This window comes from Rhinopithecus roxellana, chromosome 5 (assembly GCF_007565055.1).
Source record: "Rhinopithecus roxellana isolate Shanxi Qingling chromosome 5, ASM756505v1, whole genome shotgun sequence".
NCBI classification, from domain to species: domain Eukaryota; kingdom Metazoa; phylum Chordata; class Mammalia; order Primates; family Cercopithecidae; genus Rhinopithecus; species Rhinopithecus roxellana.
In genome coordinates this window covers 107,402,865-107,418,881 of record NC_044553.1, presented here as the reverse complement: position 1 = coordinate 107,418,881, position 16,017 = coordinate 107,402,865, and the positions used below count along the sequence as shown (strand labels likewise).

Sequence of the window (16,017 nt, the reverse complement as noted above, 5' to 3'; positions counted from 1 at the left end):
TGTAGCAAATAACTGGAAAAAACCTTAATGTCCACTAATAGGAAAATGGTATAACAGAAAACTATGAAGCTGTTAAAACAGTGGGATAGATCTATATGCATGATATGGAAATAACTCCAAGAAACAGTGATACATTTTAAAAAGAAAACTGCCGAACAATATGCCTAGTATAATCTCGCATTTAAAAAACAGCAAAAACTGCCGAACAGTATGCCTAGTATAATCTCGCATTTAAAAAAGGTACAGTGGCTCATGCCTGTAATCCCAGCACTTCAGAAGGCTGAGGCGGAAGGATTGCTTGAGCCCAGGAGTTGCAGACCAGCCTGGGCAACAAAGTGAGACCTTGTCTCTACAAAAAATAAAAAAAATTAGCCTGGCAGGGTCACATACGCCTGTAGTTCCAGCTACACGGGAGGCTGAGGAAGGAGGATTACCTGAGCCCAGGAGGTCAAGGCTGCACTGAGCCATGTTCATGCCATTGCACTACAGCCTGGTGATCTTGTCTCAAAAAAGAAAAAAAGAAAAAACAGAAAAAAATCCAAAACGCTGTATTTATGTGTATATCTATGTACATCAAGAGATATGATAATAGTTATACCAAATTTTTAACAGTGGCTACATCTAGGAAGTGAACTGGGATAGTGTGGGTAACAAGAGACTATAGAATGACTTACACCATTAAATCTATTTTCTGTGTGATTATTTTACCAATTTTTTTGTTTGATTATTTTACTAAAATACACATTTGCATCACTTAATAAAAAATAATGATGCAGCACTTAAGATAGTATCTAGCATATAACAGTTGCTCGAAAATGCTAATTTCAACTTAAAAATAAATTAAGAAAATATTTTCAAAGAGTTAAAAAAATAAAGGATGATGTAGCAATAATGGTTCTATGGCCAAGGTTCTAAATGCCACATTATATAAGTGATAGAATTCTTCCCCAGGGAACAGAAAAACAGGGGCACTTTTAGGGGAAAAGGGAACTTACCAAACAACCAAAGAAAGATATCCAGGGTCTGTGTGTATTCACTAACCCAGAAACAAGCGTAAGTAAGTGTTTCTAGAAGTGCTTTACTAAAGGCACACTTAGCATATTAGAAGGGTAAACTTACCTGTCGTCTTCGCTACAGAGGTGGTGGAAACCCCATTGAGCTCACTAGCACTCCTTTTCACAGGCCTTGGCTTGTATTCTCGTTTGGGGACACTGGATGTAGCTGATATTCTGTAACACACATCGTAAGATGAGCCAGACATCTGATGTTGAAAGCTTTCCAAACACACATTCTCTCTGCCTTGTTGAGTACAGGAACTTAGGTTACAGCCAGTGGTCATGAAAGGGAAGATTTTTACACAGACTCTTGAGTAGCCGAAAGTGGTGGAGGTAATATCACAAATGTAGCTTTTCAACTCTCTATTTGAGCTTGTGAGTGAAATTCATCTTGAAGAAGACTAATTGGGCCAGGCATGGTGGCTCATGCCTGTAATCCCAGCACTTTGGGAGGCCAAGGCAGGCAGATCACCTGAGGTCAGGAGTTCAAGACCAGTCTGGCCAACATGGCGAAACCCCATCTCTACTAAAAATACAAAAATTAGCCAGGCATGGTGGTGGGCGCCTGTAATCCCAGCTACTCGGGAGGCTTAGGCAGGAGAATATCTTGAACCCGGAAGGCAGAGGTTGCAGTGAGCGGAGGTTGCAGTGAGTTGAGATCGCACCACAGAACTCCAGCCTGAGCAACAGAGCACGACTTCATCTCAAAAAAAAAGACTAATTTTCTTCATCAAGTTTCTGAGGCATCCAGCAAGTGCCTGGGACGCGGCCAGCATCCAGTGATGGGAGCTGCCTTCTCCCTCACTCTACTCTTATAGATTACAATAGAATTATGAAAATGCACTCCTGTGAGTAACAGGTAAACTATCTGCCTGCAGAAGTGGATGTTTCAGGGACTTAATACATCTTTGTCTTCCCTGTGTAACTATGTCATTGATTTAAGTAAAAATCCCTCGAAATTTACGCATTACCATAATCCTGTGTAAAACAATTTTCTGTTATCAAATCTAGTTAAAAAACAGGGTATTTTTAACCCAATATTCTAATAAGTAGGGTTGCCATGCAAACTATATATGATATTACTAATTTTCAGAAAAGTATAGACTACATCTATCATTAAAGTCACAAGGAACACAGAAACCTTTCTTTGATTGTTCAGAAGATATTTTTGACTCTTTTAATACCTGTCAATATTATGAACAGAGCCTGAAATTTGTCAATATTTTGACTCTTTCAACCGACTATGTTCAGTCAATAATATGAACATAGCCTGAAATTTGTACTGGTGAAGTGAAAACATTATCTTTTTTTTAAAAACAGATATTTACATATTTTCCATAGAGCATCTCACTTTTTTCCATAGCTCTGGATGTTTTCCATCACTTTGTGAATAGAGAGCTAAACTCTCATCAAATCAGCAATGAAGCCAGGGTAGTTCTGTAGGGGTTGATGTCCCAGGTGGGAGAGCAACTTTGGTTAGTTGCCCTAAACACAGGTCACCAAAAAAGGGATTTAATGCAAAGAAAAAAGAGAAAAGCTGCCAGGTCCCTTTTCCCAGTTCTACCCTATTGGCCAAAGCCAGTACTTATTATCTCAGTCCCATCCCACATCCAACCATGAAAGCCAGTGAAAGAAAATTCAGAACAGAATGAGGTGGGGGAAAGGGGAGATGAAGAGATGGAGAGACAGACACATGGATTTCAACAGATGTTACCTCCGCAGCCCTTGGCTTGTAAGAAATGTGGAGGCGCTTACCGCATCTGTAGCTTGCTCTGCAGCTCCTGCAGAATCTCTGTGGACTGTTTGTGATAGTCTAATGCTGCCTCTATGAACACAGCCAACTGGCTGACTTGTTCTACCTGCAGCAGAAGTGGAAAATTACTCCATGGAGGCCAGAACCTGTGTAATGTCCAGAGAGAGAGGAGACCAGCAACAACCACCCAGCTTTGCAGGGAAGGCCAGTGTCTGCCTCGGCTCTGGTCCATTTCATTTAATTTCATCTAGGAGCTCTGTATAATAATCATACAGGTCATGGTATGGAGCTATAAATCCTGGAAAAACATGTTCAAATTTATTTGTGATTATGAATTTGATTTAACTCAATAAAATGCCTGTTTTTCCAATTAGATGATGATTTTTCTCAGGAGATTTTCTATGCTATAAAGCTCATGGATCTGAAAACAGAGAGATAAAGCTCTTCCAGTTATAAATGAAGCCAACATTTAGCAAACGAACTGCCTACTTAGTCAAGTGTCTCTACTCGCACTTTCTAGCTAAGCCAAATCAAGACATTGAGCAAATTAAACAGTTAAGAACTGTAAATGAAACAGATAAGAAAGGGGGCTGGGAGCAACATGTGAAGGGGCGAAGATTTCCCTGTCCCCATATGCTTTTTGTTGCTATCCACTCAACATATTTTCCCTGAAACATAGAGCTAAAGGGAATGAACTATAAAGACACTGGCATCCCTGTTTCCCACAAATCAAGACATTCATGAAATTAATGACTTACAATGAATTTTTTAAAGCTGTGTCTTATAATAAAAACCTGGATGATATGCAGCTGCATAATTTGAGGAAGAGCAATCTGAGGAAGGCCTGAGAGCTTTCCTGCTCCCCCACGTGTCTGAGGGGCTGCTACAGGAAAGAGATTAAGCTTATTTCTGGAAGCCCCAGAGGCAAGCCCCAGAGGATTGAGGTGATGGGCCTCCCCCAGCAAGAATCCAATCAACTATAGAGCTGGACAAAGACACAAATCAAAATCAATCCTACACCTCGCAGGTTTCCCCAAAGCCTATGCATCATTTCCATACTTCATTTTCTACTCAGCTTTAGGGCAAAGTCTGCCTGCTGATTCATTCATACAATCTCACCCTGCCTAACCAATCATGGACTTGTCAGCCTTCAAAGATCCAAGCTACTTTCATTTGTAGTTGCAAATCATTCTTTAGTTGCCTGTACTTAAATTTTTCTTACCCACTTATACTATTTTAAACACGGGCTCAATATGCATGTAAGGTATACATGGAACTCCATGTGTGCCAAGCTGCGATCAGCATCTGAACAATGAAATCCTGTCGAGTTTCATTTACTTTACCATGCTCTGTGGCTGGAAAAGCAACAAGCCTAGCCTTAAATTTCCAAAAACTCAATAAACAGAACAAAGACAGCCTGGACCCTACCAGATCCTAAGGATTTCTTAAATTTCACGTCTTTGGCTTTTACACATACTTTTAAATAAGTCCAAGGCCATGGCCTAGCACAATCAGAGTAGAATTTATTATAGAAACAATTTTTCTTCCTTACAGTGCTAGAGTGGTGTGCTTGGTAAAATCTATGCCATGCCTCTCTGGTTTTAGTAAAATTTATTTGTCCTGTCTTATTACCCACTTTATAAAATGCTTGTATTTTATAATTTTTGAAGAAATTGTGAAAGATAACAAAATGAGTATTTCCTGAAACATATTTGGGGTTGGGGAACGGGAAGGGGGCAAAGGGATTACCAGCTATCCTCTCTGTCGTGGCTAAAACACAAGGTGATGTAATCTAGAGATGCATTCGTAACTGCTCATTGGGTGGCTGACTCTGGGAAGGAAATGAATCCTGAAAGCCCTTAAACGTTGGGAAACAATGGCAGCACTGCCCAATGCCTGCACCTAGTAGGTGCTCAGTACAAGTCCTGAAGGGGTGGCTACTAGGCTGTAAGTCTCTTTGTTAACTGTGAAGACCAGGTATGCTACGAGTAGATTATTTTCCTCCTTGAAAAAAATGGAAGCTTCCAGCTGTCCCCCAGATCATGAGCATTGAGCTGTGTGCTGGGGATCATGGGGACCAACACAGGCGGATTGAGCTTCCCAAACAACGATTAGAAATAAATACCTAGACAGGCAGAACCAAGATAAAGCAATAAACTCAGGCCTAGCAAGAGCCAAAACCTGACCAAAAGGTAAAACATTTCTTCCATTGTTGGAATTTTAGCAGTCCATCTGTTGAATCAGAGAAAGTCACCTGGGATGGGAAGAAAGGCTTAATTCCACTTCTGGGTTGAGACCTGGGCTGACACTTTGCTGGTGCCATCTATTCAGAGCAAAGTGTGACCTCACCCATGAAAATGTTCACATAATATATGCCAAGGAACTGGATTTCCAGAGAATCCACTCCTTTTTCTGAAAGTGAAGCACTCTAGCTCCTACAGATGGGCTCACACTCAGCTGATGTTTGAAGTGAGAAACTCATAATGCAAGCAGACTTCCACATAGGTCAAAGGTCAAGGAGGCACAGGCCTCAGTGGCTGACAAATGTGTGAAGTGAGGGCTGTGAAGCTACCTGGGAGATGCACAGAACCATAAAACCAGAGGGGGCCTGAGGTAGACAGAATCACGGAGCCCGAAAAGATGTCCAAATCTTAATTCCCCAAACCTGCAAATATGTTACTTCACACAGCAAAAGGGACTTTGAAGTTATGATTGAGTTAAAGATCTTAACATGAGGAGATTATTTTGGAATGTCTAAATGGCTCAACGTAATCGTGAGGTCCTTTAAGAGGGAGACAGGAGTGCCAAGGTCAGAGAAGATGTGACAATGGAAGCAGAGGTCAGAACGAGGTATGTGAAGATGCTGTGCCACTGGCTGTGAAGAGGGAGGAAGCAAAGAATGAGCCAAGAAATGCAGGTGGCCTGTAGAAGCTGGAAAAGGCAAAGAAGCAGCTTCTTCCTCCAGAGCCTCCAGAACAAACGTGGCCCTACCCACACCTTTATTTTAGGACTCTAGGCTGGAAGACAATAAATGTGTGCTGCTTTAAGCTACAGTTTGTGGTCATTTGTTATGGCCCCAATAGGAAACTGATACAGAGCTATTTTAGCCCATCCTCAAACTACGCAAAAACCTAACAAAGAGATTAGTGCTGCCCAGGGTCCTCCATTCATGGTGATGGGAGTTGTTGACTGGAGACACATAGGAACCAAACTCAGGGGGTAATGGACCCATCATGACTGGGCCTGGGGACTTCATTGTTGGCTTGGCTGTATCCCAGGGCTCCTCACTCTCTTCCGAGGGATAACCCCAAAACAGGAATTAACTCAATTTATCTCCCATGGCAGACTACATACAATGTACAATCTACAAGTGACACACGTGTCCCCTGTGGATACATTTCATTCCAAACCTCTCTTTAGCTGGAAACTAATGGATAATTAGCAGCATATATGGCCGTTGGGAGTACTTTAGTCCTGAGGATGGAAACAGAGAATAGATGTCCCCAACTACAGTGGACTAAGGATACTAGAAGTTTCTAGGAGTTGTGGAAACCTCAGGGATACTTGCATAAGATCTGAGCCATTAGCCTGGCCTTGAGGGTCAACTGCAAAGGGCTTACTTAGGCTGTACCCAAAGGAAGAATGGCTCAAAGGACTGCATATTGTAACAAAGACTGTCTTAGGTCAACTCTGCAAGAGGACTATGGAAACTGGGGTGGCCAGAAGGAGCAGGGCTGGGAATCCTCCTCCTCTGACCCTTTAGCAATCACTTACCAGGGGACTTGGTGAGCAGCTGGGTGAGTAAGCAGAGAGTAGCACACCCTGAAGCCCATGGCGAGGACAGAGAGAGAACTGTGATGTGAGCAGCTGATGCCTGTCCAGACGCCTGGGGTCTGCAAGTGTGCTTGGCAAACATGAATAAAGAAGTATACATCTTCAAAAGACGACAAGTCATTCTCTTTAACAACTGAAAAGGCACATTTCCCATACAGGTCATCTTCAATTTACAGTGTAATAATACCAGTAATTTCTTGCTCTGTCATATCAAAGACCTCCACTCTCTGTGGATTCCTCAGAGAAGCTATGGAAAATTTCTCATGAATTTTGCAGTCTGGTTATAAACAGATGCATTTTCCAACGGGGCAAAAGCCTTTATTCAGAGTTTCTGGGAAAGTTTGAGTAAGGCAATTAAATTAATAATATGGATAATAATCCCTTACACTTTTATTCTCCACTTTATCCTTTTAAAGAATTTCTCAAATGCAGTTGTTAATTTGCCTGATACCAGTCAGGTGAAATGATTTTCCCAGAGGCTTAGCAGAAGCAAAACCGGAAACAGAATTCAGGTATCTCACTCCTTGCTGGGTATGCTTTCTATGAGTTCAGTACCTCCTAATGCATCTTATTCCACACATTACAGTCTCTGAAACATTAGTAATAATATAATGCGACAGAATTCTGTGGTCAAATAAGTTTGGTAAACTGCCAACTGTATTTTCTCTTAGGAACCGCTTAGAGATTAATCTTTCTTACTACCAAATAAAGACTCCGAAAAGTCTTGTGATAAAGAAACTGTTTAGTTTTATTTAACCCAGGGGTTCCCAAATGTGTTTGACCACAGAGACATTATTAATGCAAAACACACTAACATCCCATGGGATGGATTTTGGAAAATGCTACCCTAGACCAATGGAAAGACCCCAGGAATCTGGAATCTAGTAATTCCATAGGTCTAAACCCACGGATGGAGGGAGGGTCCTGTAGCTGGGGAATGTATACCAAGAGAGCCAGTACTGCAAGTGTCTTTACTCACTGGACTGAAATAAGCATCTTCTATGGAATAATCTCTGATTTCTGCTAATGTCAAAGACCTACATTTGCTAATGGTAAGTTGTGAGGAATAAACTTCTCTGCAAAGACAGAAGAGGTGACAGTGTGTTAACAAACCTATGGGTGATATACTGTTCCCAAGAAACGGCAATGAAGGCTGGTAACCAGTCTGCTGACTTTCCCACACTTTTCTCCAAGAGGAGGGCTGCCCTGGGTACCTCTCAGGACCCTGCCAGGCCCAACTTGGCCTGGCGAGAAATTAGTCATGGGATTGCCCCACCTGGATCCCTGGAAAGTTGGAGAACCAAAACACCTCCTGGCTTGCATCACTGCCTATAGAATAATGACGCTGCTCAGCCTCAGGCAAAATGTGAAGAAATGCTCAATATCTCCAATCCAGCTGCCACTCACAACACAACCAAAGGCTACAGTGTGGGGCCAAAGGAGACTCTTCTTCATTCTCCCATTCCCAGTTCTGCCAAAAATAGGTAAGAAAATAGATACAACTTTTGCTTAGGAATGTTAGAGTGAGCACATCATATCTCTCCACCTCCCCTTCCTTTGGTGATTCATCTAACTGGTGAGATTGCAGGAGTGGCATCCACTTGGCCCTAATAACCAGAGTATCTGGCCACTGCAAGGAAAGGCAGTAGGGGCCTGGCTGTAGGCTCCAGATTTCTCAAGAAAGTGGGTTTGTGAAGTGGCCACAAGATTGTGTGTCATTTGGCTTTGTGGTCTCTGCACCCGCTCTCCCTGCAGGGGCTCCAAGGTCTAGACTTCAGGCCAGGAATAGCTCACTGGACTTCTACTGTGGGCCCAGGCCCAAGCTGCCCCTTCCAACATGGCTTTCTAGAGAGCCCTGCTCTCTGAGCAAGGGGCTGGCATATGATCCTATGTGGCTCCCCCAGTTTGTTTCTCAGTTGGGAGAATGCAAAGGTGAGGACAGATGAAAGACCACACCCTGGAAATCCCTGCAAATGGCCTGTTGGCCAGAAAACCCTAGGAAGTATTACATCTGGAGACCCAAGAAAGACCAAGTCTGTTAACTCCAGTGAGGGTTCTCCTCACATCAGACAGAGCTTTGGCAAACAGTTTCTTTTGAGGCATTCCCCAGTGAAGCTTTTATTGTGTCTAAGGCAGGACGAAGAGACATGAGAGTTAGAGAAGGCACCAGCTCTTCCCCCAGGGTGAGATTTTGGTCTTTGAATTGTCAGTGCCAAACAGAGATGGGCAGGTAGCACCAGAGCACCAAGCACACCCATCTCAGAGGATTTCCCTTCATTCGCTTTTCTCTGCTTATTCACTTCCTCTTTGGAGTGAATGCTTCTAAGTCCTCTCACCAGGCCCTCCTCCTCCTCCTCCTCCTCCTCCTCCTCCTCCTCCTCTCATGGATGAGGCTGGGGATGCTCCCTAGTTAGTAGGATGGGTTGCTCTGCCTCAGTCACTGGCTCTGCAGGGTTGCGGCCAGCGAGGCTCCCACTCACCCAGCTTCAGCGTCTCAGGCTGTGTCTAGGTCGTGAGTCAGGCTGGCTCTCCCCTAGAGCTGGCTGTCATCCACCAAAGAAGGTGCAAGGAGGAAAGTGTCATCGGGACTTTAGGCCCAGGCCATGTCCTTCAGCAAAGTTGACCAGGAGGTCTGTATTTTACAACTTTCAAGTGCTCTCATCAGTTAAAGAGATGTCCCTTGATTCCAATCTGGCTTTTTTGTCACTTCCTCCATTGGTCAGAATCCAAAGGGTGAATGGCTGTGACTGATATCCCCACAGATATCTGATACTGTGATATCCCCATAGTAACAGCAGCATGTTCTACTTGTGTCTGGAGGAAGTGTCAGGGCCTCCACTGCCTGCCACCAGTCTTCCCTTGCAGCCACTTATTTGACAGTTTGTGCACCTTGTCTCCAGCAGGTACCAGATCAAGTGGAAACACCGTCCAATCCATCAGGCAGCAACACCCGAAGACCCACTGTGTTTGACATGGCGATTAGAACAGGTCCCAGCCATCTTTAGTTTCTGCCAGGAAATCCAGCCCTCCCCAGCCATCCTGAAGCATAGCTCCTCATGCAGGACTTCCCCACCAGGAAAGGAAGCAACATGGCAACAAGAGGTTGAGTGACCAAGGTTGTACGTGCAGGTGATGACTCAGAGGGAGCAGGAAGCCAGAGTCCCATGGGATGCAGAGCCACCAGCTCTGGCCTGGTTGTTGGAGATGGATCAAACACAGGGCCAAGGATTCAAGTATGCCCCATCCAACATGTACTGGCATTTTGTCTTTCTCCCAGCAAGTCACATTCTCTGTTTATCCCCAAGCACCAGGCAGTATTGGCATTTGAACGTCAGGTCCAAGGAGTGACCCGGAGGAGATTTTTCTCTACCTTGCCTAGTCAACAGGAGAGGATGGTCAGACCACCTGGCTATGGCACAGACACACTGACATGGGAAAGGCTGAGGTGGTGCCCTCTGATCTAATGCTGTTGACCCCAAGAAGAGAGTAAGATGGGCTTCTGAAGCCTACACAATCACTTCTGAGTCTCCTCAGCTATAAACCTGGGTAGGGGAAAAGGTAAACGCAAGGGCACCATGACAGGGAACATCAACAGCACCCCCTTAGCCTCTTTATCATGGGGTGTCAGTGAATGGTAGCTCTTGTCATTGTCATCATCATTATCACCATCACTATCACCACCATTACCCCAAGAACCAGCAGCCAGGGCACCCCTAGTAGCCACTACAGCTACAGACAGCAGGAGGGAGGGAGAAGGGAGGAAGGAAAGAGCCTAGTTTCCAGGCAGCCTGGGCGGTCCCTCTCCATTTCATAACACTGGTCTCCTCCCACCTCAATGGCAGAAGTAAAAGCCAGAAAACCCCTCCTTGTGAAGGTGAAGACCTCAGGATCCAGGCTGAGGGAGCAGCCCCGACTCCCCAGAGCTGAACAGGGGAAACCTCCACTCACTCGCAGGTCAATTTCCCACAGGAAGCCTTGGAGGAAACATGACAACCAGGCCGGAGCAAGGCCAGCACTAGGGCTCCTGCGGAGCTTGGGCTAGGAACCAGCTCTTACTTCTGCCGGGGCAGGGTGGGAGGGCTTAACCCATTTGTGACAGACAGAATACGTGTCACTGTCAAAACATGGACAAATGATTGAGCTTTTATAATGAAGGGATCCTTTTTGACTTTTGACTGACACTGAGGGGGAAAACTGAGGTCTCTTGAGTCAACTGCTAAGGCCGGCGTGGCTGAGACAGGCTTCCCTCATGGAGCACTTTGCAAAAACTCATCATTGTGGTTCCCGCATGAAGGTAATGAACGGCATAAATGGGTCAGACGGCACATCTGACACAAGACACAATCTCAGAGTTTAAGCCATGAATGGGCCTGGAGCCAGCAGGGCAACATTCCATATGGCCCCTCAAGGAGTATCTGTACATGTCACACTTCAAATTACATTTTATAAAGACTTCAAAACAATACGGCAATCTGAAACAAAATAAAATGGCTGTTGCTTAGGGACAATTTCAAGAGGAAATTCATATATTTAAAGAAAAACAGAGATACCAAACGGTCACACCTCCTCCTATTTCCCCCCCTAAAAAAAAAATTAAAAGGAGAAACACAGTAGAGTACTTTTCAGGCCTCAGTGGTTTAATGGGCATGGGAAATTTCAAATTGGCATCTCCAGTTGGGAGAATTCATTCTCCAGGATGAATGTCTTGTCAGTATTGGACAGTATCCCTCCACACATCACCATGGTAAATAAAAGGTGCTCAATGCATTTTGACTTGACTCAAAAGAAGTAAGACCTCAGTGTACCTTTAAATAAACTGTTATAAGTACAACATGGTCTTGAGGATAAATAAACCTCCTGACTTGTTCCCACAGGTTTAAAAACTTAACAATTAGTTCCCATGCTAATACTGGGGCTGAGACAGCTCCTGGCATTGCTGAGGCCAGGCTGAGGGCAGGGGCTCAGGAGGGAGGCAGGTGGCTGACACCTCTTCCACTCAGGCAGTCAAAGTGCCAATGGCCCCTTAAACCCAAGGCCGAGTAGGGAGGCCACCCCCAGCTGCATGTTGCCTGGTCAGGAGTCACCGTCCTCCTTAATTCCATTTCATTTGACTTTACTTGGACAAACAAAATCAAAGCAAATGGCAGGAACCACAGTACAATAGAAGATTGGCACTTCTGAGGGATAAGATCCAAGACCTTCACAATTCCCGAGCCCACAAGCACCACTACGGAACAGCTGAAAAATTTAGGTCATGCTTTTGTGTCTTGAATGTGGGCTATGACAGGTAAAGGCATCAGAGAGCTGGGGGATGACAGCAGCTCTCTCCCACCCCCTCCACCAGCTAAGAGAGCTGCTTTCTCTTAAACATCTGCCTTGCCAAGTACTTTTCAGTCTTAGCAAAATGGCAAATTACCACATGACCTGGACTTTTCATTCTCCTGTGAAACCACAAATGCTATAGCCTCACATACAAAAGTCAGTCTACTTCGCAATCTTCACAGACAACCTCTGAAGCAATCCTGGGATAAACAGGACTCCTCAAGATTTAAGATACTGAGCCAGGGACTGGCGTGGTGGTTCACACCTGTAATCCCAGCACTTTGGGAGGCTGAGTGAGGCAGGTAGATGCCTTGAGCCCAAGAGTTCATGACCAACATGGCAAAACCCCCATCTTGACAAAAAATTATCCGGGTTTGGTGGCATGCCTGTGGTCCCAGCTATCCACGAGGCTGAGGTGGGAGGATCACTTGAGCCTGGGAGGTCGAGGCTGCAGTGAGTCACAATCATGCCACTGCACCCCAGCCTGGGCAACAGAGCGAGACCCTGTCTCCAAAAAAGTATGTGAGTCAGGGCTTGCTGGATGTCTGAAGCAATCTCTGAGGCAGGACATAGGAGAAAATTCTGGAAACTTGCATAACAGCTAAGGCTTTAGAGCACGTTTGTCCAACTTGTGGCCCACAGGCCGCATATGGCCCAGGATGGCTTTGAATGTGGCCCAACACAAATTCATAAACTTTCTTAAAACGTTATGAGATTGGACAGGCGTGGTGGCTCACACCTTTAATCCCAGCACTTTGAGAGGCCGAGGTGGGCAGATCACTAGGTCAGGAGATTGAGACCCTTCTGGCCAACATGGTGAAACCCCATCTCTACTAAAAATATGAAAAACAGCTGGGTGTGGTGGCGCGTGGCTGTAATCCCGACTACTCAGAAGGCTGAGGCATGAGAATTGCTTGAACCCAGGAGGTGGAGGTTGTAGTGAGCCAAGATGGCGCCACTGCACTCCAGCCTGGTGACAGAGCAAGACTCTGTCTCAAAAAAAAAAAAAAAAAAAAAAAAAAAATTATGGAGTTTCTTTTGCGATTCTTTTTTTTAAGTTCATCAGCTATTGTTAGGGTATTTTATGTGTGGCCCAGGAAAGACAAAAGATTGGGCACCCCTGCTTTAGAACTTTTCAACATGCTGGTCATAGTCATATATTCAATGTTTCATTCATTTACATTAAAATCTCCTGTTTGGTTTAAATACTTACATCATTTTCTAAAAAATTAAACATGCTTCTTTCAGCCAACTCCTTTGACTCTTCAAATTTTTCTACCGCTTGTCTGACTTCTTCGTCTGGTATCTTACCTACTCGTTTCTTTTTATAATCGTAATCCAGGCGGCGGCCTTCCAGCTTTTTCAGGTGATGCTAAAAAAAGAGAAGGGAGTCCCTCAGAGAGGCGCTACATTCAAAACCTGGCACAAAAAAATTATTTCTATTAAAATGGTCATTGCTTTTTCTCGGCCTAGATTCCAGAGGGCAGGAACCCACCTTACACTGCTGTTGGGAGCACCTCAGCACCTGATGGAGGCTCTCCTCACTTCAGGTGCTCAAGGAATATTTGTGGAATGAATGAATGAATGGACAGATCAGTGACAGAATAAATGAGTGTCTGTATGGAACATAAAGATGCAGTAGCCATGCTCAGATATTCTTTTCCAACGTTCTTTATACGATCCCTCACTTCAGCCTTCTTAATGTCCAGATAATTTCTAACCAGGTTAACCAAACAAAACATAGTAGGAACATTTCTTTTGGCACTATTGTCAACTCCTGACTAAGTAGTAGACTATAAAATCACAAACTTCTACAATCCCTTAGAATATTAATGAATCTCTATAAAGTTCCCAATCAAGAAATAAGTTGTATAAAAAGCCGTTAATGAATGCAAAGGAGAGAGATTCACAGACAGCCTCTGAAATGGGAAAAACTCTAAACAATATTATAACCCCTTTAACAAAATCTAACAGAACTGTCTACTCATGGAACAGGCTGCCTTGCATAGCAGGTTTCCCATCATAGTTTGTGTCCAAGCAGAGAGACCCCGTGTCAGAACAGTGTTGAGTGGGAGAGCTATACAGGACAAGGGAGGGGTCCCTGGAGAGTTTATGGCTATAATCCTCAGAAATCAGACACTGGGTATCGAAAGTGTATGTAGAAACTGATCATCCCACTGAAGCACGAGGATAGCTTGCACTATTCATTTTAGCACGAAGCACTGCTTCTAACTTCCATGACTCGGTGAAAAGAGCACCCAGAGAGTCAGAAGCATCTGTCTCCTATGCTGTGACTTTGGGCTGGTCCCTAATCCCTCTGTACCTCTACATGAACACCTGAAAGTCAGTCGTATGTCAAACGAACAGGCTCCCAACCCCTGATTTCTGAGCGACATGGAGCACAGGCGAGACTGTCAAAGGCTTCCTAAACGTGGGACTCTTAACTTTCCATCATCCACATAATTTAAGTTTAGATTTACAGTTCTATATCAAACAGCATCTGAGTAACAAAACGGCATTTAGAAAATTATTTTTTTTTGCATAGGGAACTGCAACATTTCAGAATAAGTGTATTTTACACATTTCACCCACTTACTACTCAGGACCACATATGTGTCTGTGGTTGGCCAAGTGGAGGAGCAATGCCGACTTTTCATATGACCTTCCTCCATGATGACAGCGCAAGAAGAAATAAAACTTGCTATATGTCAGCAAAGGAGACATTTGGTTTTACAACTGTGCATTTGGGGGAGATGTTTTGGCATCCCCAGAACCCAGACTGTCACTTCTCTAGAATCAACCATTCAAAAATAATTTGGAAAAACATCTCCTGTACCCAACCAACATATACACCTACTAAGTACCCACAAAAATTTAAAAAAAATAAAATAAAATAGGCCAGGCGCAGTGGCTCACACCTGTAATCCCAGCACTTTGGGAGGCTGAGGCAGGCGGATCACGAGGTCAGGAGATCGAGACCATCCTGGCTAACACGGTGAAACCCCGTCTCTACTAAAAATACAAAAAAATTAGCCAGGCATGGTGGCGGGCACCTGTAGTCCCCGCTACTCAGGAGGCTGAGGCAGGAGAATGGCGTGAACCCGAGAGGTGGAGCTTGCAGTGAGCCGAGATCATGCCACTGCACTCCAGCCTGGGCCACAGAGCAAGACTCTGTCTCAAAAGAAATAAAAAATAAAATAATGTGTGAGCACAAACCATGTGGCAGGCTTATGACTACAAGGAACAAACCACGATCCCTCACCCCAAGGAATGGACTGCTCAACATGAGCAGAAGGTAAGCAACAGTACTCATGGCACAGGGGCACAGAAGGGGTTCCCCACAGAGTCTAGCAAAAGAACAAACAGCTTCCCAAAGGAAAGCACATCCGAGCTGAGGGGTGAGGTGACACAGCCAGGAGATGGGGTGAAAGGACAAAGACAGCAAATAGTGAGAAAGCACAAAGCAAAATGTCACCAGGGAGCTGGAAATGATTCAGTGAGGCTGGACGGAGTTCACATGGGGAAGGGGTGGCAATAAGGCCACAGAGGAAAGGAGGGGCCAGGCTGTGAAGGGCTGAGGGGCTGTATCTTCACCCCACCTCCGGTGGGCAGCCAGGAAGGTTTGCAGCTCAGGAAGGATGCCCTGGCTGTGGGCTAGAGAATGGACAGGAGGGAGTGAGATGTGACGCCAGGGGTCAAGGGCAGCCGTGCTGATGTGCGTAAACGTTAACAGGAAGAAGCCAACAGATAGAAAGGGAAAGAATGAAGGTACAGCAGAGAGGACGATGGATGTCACAACAGCCCTGAGGAGGTGAGAGGTGACAGACCCTGCGGCCCAGTGGAGGACTTGAGAGCAACAAACATGTCCCTGGCTTGAGAGCAACAGGGACATGATTCCCCTGAGATGGAAGAAGAGGATGGTATGCATGACGGGGCCAAGGGCTATGCAGGTGGGGAGTGGGATGTTTAGGGAGCTCCTGAATGGGTGCTTTCATTTCTCACTCAAACTACCTGAATTCTCCCTCATACCCTTTGCTTTCAGCAGAAACTCTA

The 16,017-nt window shown here is 44.8% G+C and overlaps 1 protein-coding gene across 6 annotated transcripts in view; it reads right to left on the bottom strand.

The window, feature by feature from the left end:
- Positions 1-16,017, bottom strand: part of SH3GL3 (SH3 domain containing GRB2 like 3, endophilin A3) — a 199,379-nt gene that overhangs the window by 48,988 nt on the left and 134,374 nt on the right. For all 6 annotated transcript variants that reach the window (XR_004057324.1, XM_030930693.1, XM_030930696.1 and 3 more), the window contains 3 exons: positions 13,178-13,336; positions 2,811-2,914; positions 1,120-1,229 (listed from right to left, as the gene is read on the bottom strand). Coding sequence is in view for 5 of the 6 variants with exons in the window: in XM_030930693.1 (XP_030786553.1) it covers positions 1,120-1,229; positions 2,811-2,914; positions 13,178-13,336 (373 nt within the window). In the remaining variant the exon portion in view is untranslated. The remainder of the gene's footprint in view (positions 1-1,119; positions 1,230-2,810; positions 2,915-13,177; positions 13,337-16,017) is intronic.